The 16,073-nt window shown below is 37.9% G+C and overlaps 1 protein-coding gene across 4 annotated transcripts in view; it reads right to left on the bottom strand.

The window, feature by feature from the left end:
* Positions 1–3,088: 3,088 nt before the first annotated feature.
* The window catches only part of RBMS1 (RNA binding motif single stranded interacting protein 1), a 168,183-nt gene continuing 155,198 nt past the window's right edge, over positions 3,089–16,073 (bottom strand). For 2 of the 4 annotated variants that reach the window (XM_063318310.1, XM_063318308.1), the window contains exons 7-14: positions 13,260–13,366; positions 12,213–12,262; positions 12,034–12,127; positions 9,511–9,561; positions 7,821–7,931; positions 7,243–7,323; positions 6,813–6,897; positions 3,089–5,828 (exon numbers count right to left, since the gene is read on the bottom strand). In XM_063318310.1, coding sequence (XP_063174380.1) covers positions 6,820–6,897; positions 7,243–7,323; positions 7,821–7,931; positions 9,511–9,561; positions 12,034–12,127; positions 12,213–12,262; positions 13,260–13,366 — 572 coding nt within the window. In that variant the 3' untranslated portion in view covers positions 3,089–5,828; positions 6,813–6,819. Of the gene's footprint in view, positions 5,829–6,812; positions 6,898–7,242; positions 7,324–7,820; positions 7,932–9,510; positions 9,562–12,033; positions 12,128–12,212; positions 12,263–13,250; positions 13,367–16,073 lie in introns of all 4 variants that reach the window. The other 2 variants (XM_063318309.1, XM_063318307.1) reach the window with 1 other exon arrangement.

Genomic DNA, 16,073 nt, shown 5'->3' with positions numbered 1-16,073 from the left:
TATGAATATAGGCCATGCATCTATATTCAAAGGTGCTTGCTCAAAGGACTTTGTGACATGCCCATGAAGAAATGCTATCACTTTCATAATGTGGAGATCTACCCCAAAAATATTTGGATTCTCACACTGTGCTAAGCCAGTGGTTCTTAAATTGCTTGACTCAACTGCCCCTTTTCCCGGTCTCAGATAATGTCGTTACCCCCACAAAAAACCAGACTCTTGTTTTATATGAGTGTCTGGGCAGTGGCAGATCCAAACTGGATCGTTGATTCACAAACAAGCAATTACAAATTGCTCCAGGATAAGCCCAATTTACACCCTTGGGAGAATTACCCTAGTTTAAAAACCATTGTGCTAAGTGGTAATGTAGCCTGTTGCTTTTGGCTTCATGTGTTGTGTGAATCAAGCCATTGTGGCTTAAAGTTCTGTAGATCAAGTCACAAAGTAGGCAAATAACATACATCCACTGTAGAACATATGAACCATATTCATATTTGGGAGGACAGCAGTATGATGGATGTGCTCCTGTCCCAGATTCTCCATTGAGAAAATAACACCTTGATTCAAATGTAGTCAGAATAAGAGGGTGTTCTAGTGGCTGTAAGGTTCCAACACAACAAAAATGTAATTCAGCCAATGGTTAAAAGGTAAACTACAGTATGGAGAAAATCTGGGTCACTTCTTAGCACTCTATGGTTCAGATACTAAAACAAACCTGCACAAGAGGTCCATGATGTCTAAGAACGATGGGAATTTCAAGTCCAACGTATCTGAAAGACCCAGATCTGAGAAGTCTGTATTAAGGATGCATGTGTCCCTACAACAGAGAGTATCAGAATACGGGTGGAAGAAGCCCAAGAGAAGCAGCAGTAGGGCATAGTTAACAGGTACATTTAAGTTAACATAAATTAACTTAATTTAGTTAATAGTATTAGGTCTAGTCTAATAGTCATAGTATTAGAAGTTAGTAGCGTAAGGCCCAAAAGAACAAATCTCTAGATGGACCACAACCAGCTGGAAATTTCTGTCCTACCTCTACACTGTGAGATGGGGCAACATTCCTGCTGTAACCCTGTTACACACGTTTGTAATAAACTTTGTCATTGTTTTCTTTCTGTCCACCAAAGATGCTTAAAGCCACTTTTCATTTTTGATGCCTTCCTCTCCATTCCCAGAGTTAGCAAATTGGCTTGTAACAGTGGCAGCACACAGCAAGGAGTGGTAGCTCCTATTCTTGACAGCCACTTTGGGAAAGGAGCTGGACATGAATATTAAATGGGAGTCCCCCGTAAAAGCAAGAGGATTGAAGTGCCAATCCCATATTCTCTTCCCCTTGCTAACAAAGATGTCACAGCATCTCCAATCAGCAATGCCATTTTTAAGGTGTCCACTAATACTAGCTATAGGTGTCATATTAGCAAGTCATTGCATCACAGGTGTATTTTACACTGTTCTAGCCAGAGGGCATGGTTAAACAGTTCTCTCCACAGGAACCTTATTCATTAACTGCAGGTATGCATAATTTATTAGATTAAGGGGAATACATCTATAAATACAATCATATAGTTCTTCTCTAGATTTGATTTACCCAGGAGCTCAGTTGACTTACAATAAGCCAAGTAAGAAAGGTGGCATTTATTACTAAATTAAACCCAGTTGCAAAGAAAGTAGGTTCGTAGCCTTTGACAGGAGTGGACCATAAAAAGCAAAACAAACCTAAATTTGTTTCTATCCATATTGTCCTTCACCCATCAAGATGCAAGTATACAAGAGCAAAAACGGAAATCCTTTTGTCCCTTGTGCAAACTTGGCAATTTCCTTTCCAATTCATGGCTCAAAAGCTCATGAAAACTAATTGGAAAATATGCCAGAGCATGCATTTGGAGCAGATGCTCAGTGTAGTTTGCAATCTGCCAGATTTCTGCCCTGGCTGCCTGCCCAGGGGAACCAAGTTATGCACACTACCATGTGCCCCATAATCTTTGTGCAACATCAGCCAGCTCAAGAAGCCAGTTTAGAAAGAAGCAAGCTGTCCAGCTTCTGAGAAGAACTGGAGACAAGGAGTGTGACTGCCAGTCAGAGGAATAAAGGAGCTCTCTTTATATTTGGCCTACATATTTAAATTAGAAAGAAAACCATGTTATTCTGGCAAAGAGGAAACTTTCAGAGACTGCCCTGTTTAGAATCTGCAGAAGCAATACTTTTATTGTAAATTCTTCATCAGATAAATTGGTCAGAAAAAAAGAGGGGAGGGGGAGCATGGCTGCTCTCAGAACTCCATTCATAATGGTCTGCAGGGAGGAGGGAGGCAACTGATGTCACATCCATCATCTCAACCATCACAAATTATATAAATTTGCATCAGTCACATCAGGATGCAAATACACACTGAATCATTTGGGATCTTTTGAATGACTGTATTATGACACTTGTTATGTCAGCGTAGCTTCTACTTGGTACCTGTAACTTTGTCAGTAATGTTTAGTGTTGAGTGGAGGGGTAGGAACCTCCAACATGCTACTAGCTGGACTTTAACTGGCAAAGAGTAGCATTAGATTGCAAGGGATAATATTTTCCCCAGAAATAAAATTTCTGGGGAAAAGCAAGCAAACATTTTTAACTATGGTGTAGTTGTTCAAGAGTTGGAGAGGATGAGGGAGACCCATATTCCATATTCCTCCTCCATGAAAGCTTACTGGATGTCTTGAAGGCAAGCTGCTGTATCTTAGTTTTGATTCTCTGGAAGATAAGAGCTTTGAACATTGTTTTGAGTTTCCAGAGGAAAGGCAGTATATAGATGCAGTAATAAGTTCTCCAGTTTGGGATACTGGCAGTTGAGGAATGACTGGAAATGCCAAAACTAAGTATTGCTTTTTCATTTATGCCAGCATATTATTTCCCTCAGTTGTATTTAATTTTTTCTTGAAAACATTATTTTGATACGTTATATAAATATTACTATCAGTAAAGCATACTCAAATAATGAGCAATATATTGTTTATACCTTTGGGAATGTTATGAAGTTCATGTATGAGCTACCCAAATCCTGTACTCCTTTAAAAAAAATAAAAAGCAGGAGGAAGTCTGGTTTTGTTTTGATGTTTTTTATTCAAAAATTTTCAAAAGAAATAAAACAGAAAAAAGCTAACAATCTAATCAAATTTACAGTTCAAAAATGTCTTTTGGCATTTAACAACAAGTCCTAGGAAACAAAATGACAGAGTTATCTTGAACCGGACAAATAAGTTACCACTGGCAAGTTTGTGGCACTAGTAAAACAAAAATAAAAAATTAACTCTCTTGATCATATAGATATCTCTATGAAAATCTTTTTTTTTCAATCTGTACAAAAGGTCTTTCTTCATAAATTATTTTTTTTATAATTTAATGGCTGTCTACTATGTGATGTTTAACTGATTATTTTTTTTTTATGTACAGAGGATACATTTTGCAAATCTTACGCAGATAATGAGTATGGCACTTAGTTCAGACTTTCCAACAGCACCTATTCCCTCCCTATAACCCAGTGTTTTCAAACCTGGCAACTTTAAGATGTGTGGACTTCAACTCCAGAATTCCCCAGCTATGGTTGGCTGGAGAATTCTGGGAGTTGAAGTCCACAGTTCTTAAAGTTGCCAGGTTTGAGAAACACTGCTCTAACCCAACATTTAGCTAATTGAAAGAAAAGATCAAGTAGCAAATAACTCCTCTTCCTCTGTTTTGGAAACATACCAGCTCCAGGGAACAAGTTGCAAGGAATCTGAACTCTGACAAAGCAGTCAATTCAAGGGAGCATAGAACCAATAATACCACAACTTTTTTTTCTTTAAAAAATAAAAAAATAGAAAACAAAAACAAAACATATTTCTTATGACTATGTAATTTATTAGAATCTACACTTCTCAGAGCAGCATTGACTTTTGAAACTATGAAATGTCACTGACATCTGTACTTGAATACTCACATAAAATTTAAAAACTAAAAAGGAAAAAAAAAAGTGAAAAGAAAGAATTGCTTAGGCCTAGCTCCTGAGCTAGGGTGATTTGGTCTGTGGTAACAGGGAGGGCCTGCAACCTGTCCCATTAGAAAAGGAAATAAGCCTTGAGGTAGATAACTGATCATACACAGTTGACCAGACAAGTACACAGTTTTGGAAGACAACTTAATTTACACATGCGATCATAATAAAAACGAGCTTTTAAGAGCAGTGAGTTTTATCTAATACATTAAAAAGTACAAATAACAGTGTATTTGTGAAATCAGGAATTTCATAGTTTCAAAATTGTTTTTTTTTCTTCTTTTCTTTACACTGAACACTTGTAGTGATGATGTAAAGCGTGGCACTGCTTGGATCCAAGTCTTCCTTCATGCTTTTTGTTTGTTTGTTTGTGTCCATACATCAATTAAAAATTATAAAACCTAAATGCAAATGTACAAAAAAAGGCACATTCTTCTAACCGCAAACTGGTCCGGCAAAAAGAAAAAAAAAATAATAAAAAATAAGAGTACAGAAGATGTAACTGCTGAGACAATTCAAAATTATTGGTTACTGCTCTTTGTTCTTTGGTAAAGTTACCTTTAAAAAGTGCCAAGTCTTTATTTACCTAATATAGAGAGCAAGTACCCAATCTCATACATTTTCTACTTAAATCTCAGCTTATATTTCGAAAAAAGTCTTTTAGCTTTTGCCTTTGCTGTAAAAGCAAATGCTTCTATTTGCTAGGTCTCAGTACAGCATTGTTCTTAAGCATTATCATTACTAGAAAGGACAGAAACATTCGGCAGATTCCCCACCCAAAAACTCCCCCACCCTACAACTAAAACATAATTAGCTTCTGGAAAAAAAGGCAAAAAGATTTTTTTTTTAACATTGCATCATACAGCAGAGTTCCTAACTAGCAGAGGAAAACTAAGTGGCATAAGGCCTTACAAAGAATTTATTCTATTAAAATTTCCCCAGTCAGAAAAATGTGTTTCACACAAAACATTTCCCTATTCCCCAATCTTGCATTTCACAACCTTACATTATTATGTGAGGAAAAAAAATCATTAAAAACACTTACTACACATTTTTAAAAAGCCAGATTTTTCAGCAATTTTTATCGACTACCTCTTAAAAGCCCTATCCTGCTGTTTTACAAGGCATAATAGACCAGCTTTGGTCAAAAGCATTCTACACCATTAGTTTGGACTACGTACTGAAACAGCTACAGCATTAAAAGAGTTAAGGCAAATTGGAATTGATAGAAAAAAGATGAGACACTTCAGACTACTCTTAAAGGAAAAAGAAACAGAAAGCTATGAAAACAGACTCTACAATTGCAACACTGCACTAGAGCGCGACTCACACAGCAAGCACAGAACATCAGCGTGGATGTTTTACTAATTAAACTTAAAAAAATTATACATTTTTTAAAAAGTTAAAACAAAACAAACCAAAAACAAAACAAAACCAAGAGACAGATTCTGTCACGCACATGGATGTGTCTCCATTTTGATCTGTGCATGACCGGAATTATTTTTAAGGGTTTTTTTTTTCCTTTTTTTGCGTCCTTAACACTTGATAAAAAATTTCTTACTAAAATAAACCTGTTTGAGGGTGGGAGGGGGAACAGCTACTAGGATGAATTTTAAGATCTTTTTTTTTCTTTTTCTTTATGCACCTTATAGAACTTATAGCAAAAATAGTTTCAGTTGATTTCATTATAAATAACGTTTTCAAGAACCTGTGCAAAACTGTCAATAATTTCTAAAGCACAATTGATCAGTAAAATCCATGATTGTTTCAGCCTTTGCATCCTTCTCTAGGCAAGGTCACCACCACATATCTGAAGAAAAAAGAATAAAAATACTTTTAATTCCCAAATATCTTATTAACATCTAGCCTGTTGTAGGATTTTACTGAGGTTGTAAACTTAGGAGGAGAAAATCCAGTGTGTGCAGCTTGGTTCATATCTTGCACAAACATACGTATGAATGAAGGACAGTGAATACACTATTGTTTATTTGAGGGAAGTATATCAGTTTAATCAAGGATTTATTACTGGTTTACTAAGTGTACCTGTGGAGTGACATGATATGCCAAAAAAAGGAAACGCTTCTGGGGCGGTTTCCTGGCTTATTTTCCATGTCTTTCTGAGTCATTTCCAGGCCTTTAACACATTCACAGAGAAAAGGATAGCTTAAAAAAGAATCCCCAAATTGGTGAAACAAGCCACGGTTTAGTTGATGTTTGCATGCATGTAACTTACATTTGATCTTAAAATTTCTAAGAAGATGTGAGATCTAATGTCAATGTTTTATATTTTTATATGGATGAAATGGAAGCACTGAGCTTCTCTTTCCCAATTATGCATAAAAATATTTCTGCCACTTTCAGGCAGAGAGTAAGACATCTTATGAAATTAAAACATAGATCACTGATACTTAGACTATGTATTTCCCCAAAATGTTAATTGGAAGGCAAGTAAAAAATCCAGGCTCAAATCCAAATATGACAATATGGCGCTAGGAGAATGGGTCTCTATTATAGATACTCTAGAGGTCAGTATCCTAAGCAAGCTGATGAGAATTTGGTGCAACAAATGTATTTTTCTACAACCAACCGAAGTAAAGCTTCCTTGACAAGTTCATGCTCGTAGAAGACAACTTTTGTTAATATATTGTAGACACTGAGAAAACAGTGTACCAAATTCAGCATTATTTCACACTGGCTTCATAAAACTATTAGCAGAGTCTGTATTTCTTCCTATTTTGGGATGAGAAAGTCTTTTTTACAATTTATTTCTAAAGAAATATGGTAACAACTTTACCTCACAATTACTTGTTTTGCTGATAAGTATATGGAGAATGATCACTGGATGTTTCTACTGTAACTTGCTGCTGACCACTAGCCTCCTGTAAAAATACAAAAAATAGCTATAGTAAGAAAGGTGTTTCTAATTATTTCTCCAAATTGTGCTGTGGGGCATATTTTACAAGAAAATGTCAAGACAGTTTCTAGTATTTGTGACACATGTAGTGAAGTATTTCTGCAATTTGCCATTTTTCTTACAAATTCCATCATTGCTTCTCCACAAAGACTGCGCATGCAAGCACACATATACACTCTTGCCATAGTGGTTTTTATTCCACGCTACCAACCCAATGCTTAAGAAGGCATATGTAGGATTCTCATTCATTCATTAGGCCATCCTCACAGCAATAGTGTTAATACATTTTGACTAGCAAAGATTTTCTCACCTCAACTGGAACAGCTGCTGTTGGAACATGTGTGTACTGGGGAATATAGGCTCCTTGCATAGCTGTTGTGGCAGGCATGTACTACAAAAAAGATAGGTAATATATTCAGCTCAGTGGAGCACATTCAAGCATGTTAGCGCCTTACTTATGATAAAAACTGGACTTAGTGCACTATGACTTGTTTGGAAGGGTTCCCAAAATAGTGTTAACAAAGACACTGGTGACGGGGTTTTCTTCTTCTTTGTAAGGTGTCTCATCTAGCAATGCCAGTTCTTGTTGGCAGATTAGTGATGAATAAATCATAGTAGATTCAAGAACTCATTCACAATGTACTGCTATCAATGGTGCTGCTGTAAGATCATGCATTTTGGAGAGATGGGGGAAGACAAGCAGCTACATTCACCCTTCAAATCTGCTAATGTTCAGGCTGCTCTCTTCAAAAAATTACTTCACAAATTTTAAGGAGAATGGACAGGGTTTCTAATGGGTGCGCTACTACTAGGCAGTGAAAACGCAAAACAGAAAACGCAAAACTTTTGCAGTTCTTGTTAACAGAGCTCATTGGAATGGCTACATACTGTTCCAGTGCTGCCCAGTGAAAGGTGACTCATCTGCTGGGTCAGTGGACTTAACATCGATGCTGGCTGCAAAGACATGGTGTGCTCCATGGAAGGAGTTAATACAGCCCCCTGCCAGAGTGAAAGGGACAGGTTTCAAACACTTCCTCATGGGGATTTTTCTTTCTTTTCTAGCAAAGTTGCACGCAAAAGACATTTTTATAGAAAACAAAAGATTTCGGGTCAAGACTGTTTCAATAAGATCCATTTATGGACCTGTATTAAAACAGCACACTGGTTTTTGAAATGACTAGTTGAGAAAACACATGCCGGAAGATGAACATTATGAGATTCATGTCATGACGAAATTACTGTTCGCTGAGAGATTATCTCAGTTTAAGGCACAAATAAGGATGTGGGACTGAATGCTATAGGAGCAGGAATCTTCCATTCCCTCAAGCACAGGGAAAATGTCATCTTCAAGGCACTTCCTGAATGTTTTCTAACCCCTATAAAGGACCATTTTTTCTTACATTAATGCTGTTACTGCAATAGTTGGAAATACAACCTTCTGCACAACCTTTTGTTTTTCATACAAGTTTTTCCCCCTTCTCAAACAAAAAAGAAAATGGATGTTATGGTCACTGGCTCCATTCACTGGAGAAGCTCTCCAGGAGGAAAATGTTCCTGGAAGCATCTGGCTAGTTGGAAGAGGCCATCTAGGCCACTGAGTCTAACTCTCTGCAGCATGTGGGAAAGAGGACGCTGGATGTTTGTCAAATTTCTTTGCCGCCCACCTTGTACATAATGACGGAACTTTGGTCTAATCCACAGTTCTAATCCACCACCCTGCACGAGCAGCTTGCTACTCACACCAAAGGTTAAACCTCTGCAAGTGTTTGAATGTAATCCTTACAAAGGCTCAAGGGCTTTTTCTGCTTTATGACAGTGCTCATAAGATCTCACATAAGCTCTGAGTCTGCCTTTCCTTTTCCTTTCCTCCTTTCCTGTTAAATAATTTCAGCAGTAAAGCTAGTGAAGTATTTACAGTGGGCTCCATTTATGGCTCCACAAATATTGCCCAATCCCAAATTCAGACTGCAAGTTTCTCTAAATTAAATTCAGCGTGAGAAGTGAGCACAACGCATTTCCTAAGTTAACTCCTAAGCTTCAGAAGTGACAGATCTAGAATGCTCCATCAGGAACTGTGTATCTAAAGAGACATGGAGACCCACACAGGTGTCTGTTTGTGTATGTATCTATAGCTATCCCAAACGAGTGCCCTTCAGATGTGTGAAGGATCCATGATAAACCATCCTAGTGTCTTCCAGGAACTATACATGACCCATAGTTTTCATCCCAGTTTTATAGCTTTCCACCTATTATTTTGTTTCAGTGGAGGTGGCTGGAATTGATCCAATAGCCACTTATTTGTTTAGATTAGGGGGCTTCAGGATAAAATGAGATTATTTGGTTTTTATCAATAGTGATGGATTCTATAATGTTATATTAAGTAAACAACAACAACAACAACAATAATAATAAATATGATGCCCAACTCCCAGCAACTTTGGGCGGTTGTTTAGTGTGTGCTGTAGGGTGTGCCTGCTGTAGAAAGTAAACCAATAAAAATGGGAACGAAATCATTTCCTCCCCATCTCCGTTCCAGGAGGAGGTTCAGAGTACTGTAAGAGAAACCGTGCATGCTTACAGGATGCTGCATTATATATGGTTGGGGCTGCATCCAGGAGGGACTCTGCACCTGGAAAATAAAGAACATTTTAACAATAAAATTGTTTTAATGATGAATAGCTTATACAAGTTTCACTGTATCTTCAATTAGCCTCTGACAATTTTAAGTTCATAAATATTGTTGGACAACAACTGTCATCCTCAGTCAGCACTGCACTTGACCACCCTCTGAGGCCTCAAGGCTGGGAACTGGGCTTGAGTTGATTTATATGCTGGCTGCAAGAGGTGGAACTTCCAGTTCCAACATAGGACAACATGAAAGTTAATTCAAGTTAATTCATGTTGTCCTATGTTGAGTTAATTCACACTATCCACCATCTAGAAGACATCATTATCCCCTCCACTAAAAATGTATTTGTGCAGTACCTTCAAACGCTATAAACAGATGATAAATGATTCAGCAGTAAACGGTTCCTCCGTTTTTGCTTAAGTATAAGCAGTAAGATGAACACCAGCAATCCTGATCTGACACTGTCAGAGGACAGGATGTGACCTTCTTGGTAGAGTTTTCACAGACACCAAGCAGAGGGAGGGATTTGGCTAAGCGGTAACATCTGTTTCCTTTTTCTCAGACCGACTGGGTTTTATAGTAGAGGAGGTTGTTTGTTGAGCCTTAGCGTTGCAGTTAACTTTAAAAGTTCCTTGTTAAATGAGACTGAGAGTTATTTTGCTTTTATTTGGGATGAGTACTCTGGGTGAAAGGAATAGTCAATAGAGCAAATCAGACATGCGATGGAACTGGAGGAAAGTATACCTCAGCTCTGCTAAGGATCATCTGGACAATTTGAGAAAAAAAAATCTAAAAAGTTTCTGCCTAAAATAAATTTGCTGCCTTGGAATCTCTTTATTCTGTAATAGCTGCTAGGGGTTGATACATCCACTTTCTTTTTCAAATAGTGACCTGTAAGACAGCATTCTGAAAGATTCAGAATGGCAAGATCCACAGGTCCATATCCTCTTTGGATAAGCATGGGTACAAATTACACTTGCCTTTATGAACAAATTATGCATATGCAGGATAGCCTGTGAAGGGAAGCGACCTTGCACACACCCCTTTGTTCTCTGTATACACCCACACTTGCTTCGAGTCAGGGAGAAACAGCCATTTATCCACACCACTTGCTCAAAACCTTCATCTGGAGGAGGACTCAGAAGTAGCAGCCAGTAAAGTCTGCAAAAGCTATTCACCCCCTTCAGTAGAATGGGGCTTGACTTCCCAGGCCTTCCTGTCTGGCAGAGCCTTTCTTCCAAGCATCCTGGGCATTCGTCAAGCCCAACCCTAAGCAGAGCCATGGGATTAGGCAGGGATCCCACACTGGCTGAACAGAGTTCCTTTGCCCTTGACCAACCCAATTTCACTCCCTAATGGCAGGAGGAAAAGGCATTTGTTGAGCAGTTCTCTGTAACACAGTTTTTGTTTTCTTCTCTCCTTCCCTCTCTAAGCCAGGGAAGCTAGCGGTCTCTGGAGTCTGGTCTTCCACACCCCTCTCATGAGAGATGTGGGGTTAAAAAAAAAGTGAGCTTGCTCACCCTCTTCTTCAGCCTTGAGTTATCATAATGGTTCATTGGATTTATCCCCCAGTGTTTTGTGGGAACCTGCACTAAATGGAAAAGAAGTGAACAGGAGATCTACCTGAAGTCTTACGAAGTAGTCTGTAAACACTCCAGGGATTATTCCTATAGCACACACTAACATAACTCCAACAGCACACACAATTTTAGGGAGATTCTTTCCTCCCTAGTTAAGTAAGGAAGCTTTTTGGGGGTAGGCCTGTTCTCTGTGGGGAAATCTAATAAAGAACCTGAGGTTTTCAAGGTTCCCTGAAATGCAGTGCATTACGTCTATTTTAGCAATACATTTAAGTGACAGAAGCTTTAAAGCCACCATGCTGCACACATCCATTTCTGTACAACCAGAAACCAAGAAGCAGTTTACTTGGAAATTTGTGCGGAATTTACACTAAAGCTGTTCAATGTGGCACTTCACTATCTTTGGTGTTCCAAATTAGCTTTCCCCAACTCTGTTTGCCTTCCAGATGGATAACCTTGAACTTTTAGAACTCTTATCAATGGCTTTGAAGGCTGGGGTATTTGAGAACTATGGGCTACTCATCTAGATATGCCCAGATTTGGTAAATCTTTTCAACATGTGTAATACAGATAAGACGCTTACAAAGAAAACATAATTCTATTGTTTATCCTGCTAAACCAGTCTGGTCTAGTGGTTAAGGCACCAGGCTAGAAACCAGGAGTCTGTGAGTTCTAGCCCCGCCTTAGGCATGAAAGCCAGCTGGGTGACCTTGGGCCAGTCATTCTCCCTCAGCCCAACTCACCTCACAGGGTGGTTGTTGCAGAGAAAAGAGGAGGAGGAAGGAGTATTAGGTATGTTTGCCGCCTTGAGTTACTTATAAAAAAATAATAAAGGCAGGATAGAAAATAAAGTAAATAAAATAAATAAAATAAACAAACTTGAAATACACACCTGGTATGTAGAAACTGGAGAAGCTATATATGGCGTGATAGATGTTTGAGTGATCATTCTGTTTGTTGCAATACTGTATGGTGAGGGGTAAAATCTAGAAAATACATATATCTTTATTATTAACTTTTTAAAAGATAGAAGATAATCAAGTGCGTTTATTAAGTGCTTAATCTACATACCCATTTTGTAACGCAGCTGTAGCTGGATCGTAAGTAAGTGTCATCCCAGCCTTTAGGAAAAGGAGCAATTAATCGTCAATAAAGATAGTGGTTACTAACCCAATCAAAACATTAACACCAGCCCATCTATCCGAACTAATAAAAATTGATACAATCACAACATAGCATAGTATGTCAAGAAATAGTTTTTACTATAATTGATACACGAAGTAAAGTATTTAGGAGTTACCATATTTATTCACTGATACAGAGTCCCAATCAAAATATACAGTATTTGCACATTAACTCAGCTTTGGCACTCAATAGTATGTCCCCAATAGGAGTATTTGGAACGCACCCTTGCACTGCACTGACCCTTTCACCAGCATGCTTTGAAAGCCCATACAAATCTCAGCCACTATAGACACGATTGTTATTTATTGAACTGTTCAGGATATGCTGACTCATGATAGAGATGTGCTCATATAACCACGTGCCAGAATACAGCTGAGCTGCTAAACCACACAACATGCACTACACACGTATGCTAGGAAAAAGGGCACTTTCAAGAACAGCAATAATTGTAGCTGCAGCTCCTTCCCTCACCGACATGCTAAGAACCTTCCAACATTTGATGAAACTCTGGAGGAGTGTGTCAATACGCCTTGCTTTTCTGACATGACTTGGAGGCTATTCTGGTTCAGTGTTGTGATCAGGTTACAGTTTGATTCGATTAAAGCTATTTTATTGCCATTTCCTCCCTTTGCTGATGCGCAATTTTGATTCTATTGCATTTTGTTTATTGTTCTTATTGATTCGACTCTTAGTCACAAAGCAGCAGATAATTTTAAACAAAGGTAAAGCAAAATAAAGGGCACGTTCCTAAAAAGAGATCATGTATTTATGATTTTAATTTCAGTGTAAACATTATCAAGACAATTAGCACAGAATTGTAGAACCCTATTGCACAATACAGAGGAATGACAAAGCAATGCATTTTTATATTACTTTCTTAATCCACACAAACATAAACATTAAAAGGTTGAAATGAGAACTTACAAGTCTCACCTCGCCTTCTCTGTGCCATGCTCTTCCATTTTGTATATATTTGTTCTGATTCTGTCTCTTTTTTTGTCCTCCATCGGCAAACTTGCACAACAAAGGTTCTGCAGGAGCTAAACAAAATCCCTTAGGATTAATTTGATGTACTACTCTCTGGGATTGCAAAATGATATATATTGTGAAAGATTCTTCCATTTGAAAAGGTCTTACTGCCATCTTACTTAGCTTAATTAACTAGATCAGCAACCTAGTGTACATAAATGTGTGCAGACTACTGAATTAATAGGACTCTTCTTTACATCCAGCCAAAAGTCAATAAGAGGAATATAGAGGAAGGAGAATGCTTATTTCAACTCAGTATATTTTGAACTACTGATTTTTCCCTTTCTGTATACTGTACAGTATACAGCAATATAGGTAGGCTTAAAAATATACCAATGTAGGGTTTATTCACTGGTACAAAGAAATGCTCTAGCACGTTCACTTTAAAATTTTTCCCATTCATTTTAAGATAGGGCCTGAATTCTTCTATGTTCATATACAGACATGAACCTTTGTATCAAAACTACAGGCATATGTGCACAGACACTCAAGCAGAGAAAAAGAGGCTATTCGTGGAATCTGGGCTCAGCAAACATAAGCCTGTAATATTTACTCTACAGTAAGTCCCACTGTATTCAACAGCATCTATTGATATGTATGTATTCATAGGACACTCCAAGGCTGCAACTGGGTCTGTTTAGTTCAACCCAGTCCACATAAGCTGGGGTAGAAACTGGCAACAGATTCTTGGGGTGCACTGTTTTTGTTTTCTTCTTCTTGCAAAAAGGAGAGGACAGAGAGCCATTTCAATCAAGCTGCATTAAGTCCCAGTGAATTCAGTGGCTCTTAGTCCAAAGTAAGTATGTTTACAACTTCTAGTCCTGCTTAGTCAGCATGTCCTCTCATTCCCCTCCAAGTAGAGAGGATAGACTTTTGCAGTATAGAGCCTCCCTATCTATGGAGATTCTGCACCAGTTAAGAAATCTGTTTTTTCATTGTCCTCATTTGTATGGAGAACCTTAATGGATAGAGGATGCTCTGTAGCTTCAAATACTCAGACATTCACGGTCTACACACGGAGGGTAAAGAGGGAAGAGCAGAACAAGTACACTCATCCTGGCAGCAGATTCTTCCTTTTTCTTGACTCTCAGTAACACTACACCACCCATCCAACGGTATCTTCCTCTCTTACATCCCTCTTAATAAACTCCTCCCACCCCACACTTTACAGTAAATTATTTCTTTTGAAAAAAAAAATGTCAGTAAGATATAGATGTGCACTCAGTACTATTTACATAGGTGTTCTCTTGGATTATATACCTGAAATTAAAATGATGACATTATGAAGCACTTCTCTGACACATAATGCCTGTTTTGGCATGTATTTCATATTTTCATTACCCAACAGAACCTCGCAGAATTAACAGTGAGCCTGCTATTGTATAAGCAAGTTCTGTGTATCGCAAGTCTGTTTGCGTTCTCTAACAGCCTAATCAGCCTCAGAGGGATCCAGCTGTATTCAACTACTTCCCACCCACACACTGTTCTAGTAGCCAGGATTCCTGCTGAAAAGGATACTCTAAGATAAATTACACGGACACCTACAGGGTTTGAGTGAAAATACAGAATGCATTCTGTGTCCGTCTATCTCTGTCTACCCCCTGCCATCTATTCACACCCTTTTTTACCCTTTAAATCATGTTTAAAACAGCAGGGGTTGTAATACTGTGGCATGTTTACTACGAACTGAAGTTTCTATCCACCTTAGTCAATAAGGCAAATGGTTAGGAATTCCAGGAAATTCTAATATAAAATATCTAGAGAGTAGGGGAAGGTTGCTTTAACTCTGCAAGGCTGAATCTTGATATTGTTTTAATTTTTAAGTACTTCTATATGGGAAGAGATAGAATGATATTTTAATACCTGAAAATAGTCTAAAAATGTAATTTGAACTGTAAAGTTCATGGTAAAAGGAATATATCAGCTACAAAGATCAGCTACAAACATGGGTGGAAGTTGGCAGATACAAAAAAAGGTCCTTTTTGGCAGTGAAACTATATATATATGGAATTTCTTTCCCCCAGGAGATGCAATTAGCTTTCTTCCTGTTGACTTTTACGTGGGCTTTTAGTGGCTCCATTTTTCTTCAGATTTTATCATAGAATGGCTGACTGAACAGAACTATTTTGACTAAAACACAGCTGTTCCTCCCTTTCCTTGTAATACACTTAATGACTCTGTAGAAGCACTACTATAAACTTGGTTGTCAATACTTTCTGCTAATATTTTTCCCGCTTCACAGATTTTCAGCAAACAACATCCCATAGACTATATAAACTCTCCCCCAAAATGTAACATGAATTATGTAAGCCATGAGCTTGAAGATTCTGGGATGTCTGAGCATCCCCACCATTCCAGCTGCCATTTTGCATTAACAATACAGTAATTTGCATTTCATGTAGTTTGAAATGGAATGCTTTGAATGGAATGTTATTCCCAATCATAGGAAATGTTTTATAGGGAATTATTTCTTTACTATGTTTCCACAGTGAGCAATGCTAAAATTGTCCTAAACAATTCTTTTGTTGTTTGCAATTTCTCCATTATCTATTAGTTCCAGTAATTATTTACTTTATCAATTTTTAGGAAGATTGGTTTGCTGTTTTGTAGAATATAAAGACAGGGATTGGACTGAGTTACATTCAGATTGCATTACTTGGGCTAGATACTTTGAAGTAAGTTTTCAGCCAGCTCCCTGACTAACACTTAATTAACCCT

The sequence above is a fragment of the Candoia aspera genome, chromosome 1 (assembly GCF_035149785.1).
Source record: "Candoia aspera isolate rCanAsp1 chromosome 1, rCanAsp1.hap2, whole genome shotgun sequence".
NCBI classification, from domain to species: domain Eukaryota; kingdom Metazoa; phylum Chordata; class Lepidosauria; order Squamata; family Boidae; genus Candoia; species Candoia aspera.
This window is presented reverse-complemented; position numbering and strand designations above follow the sequence as displayed.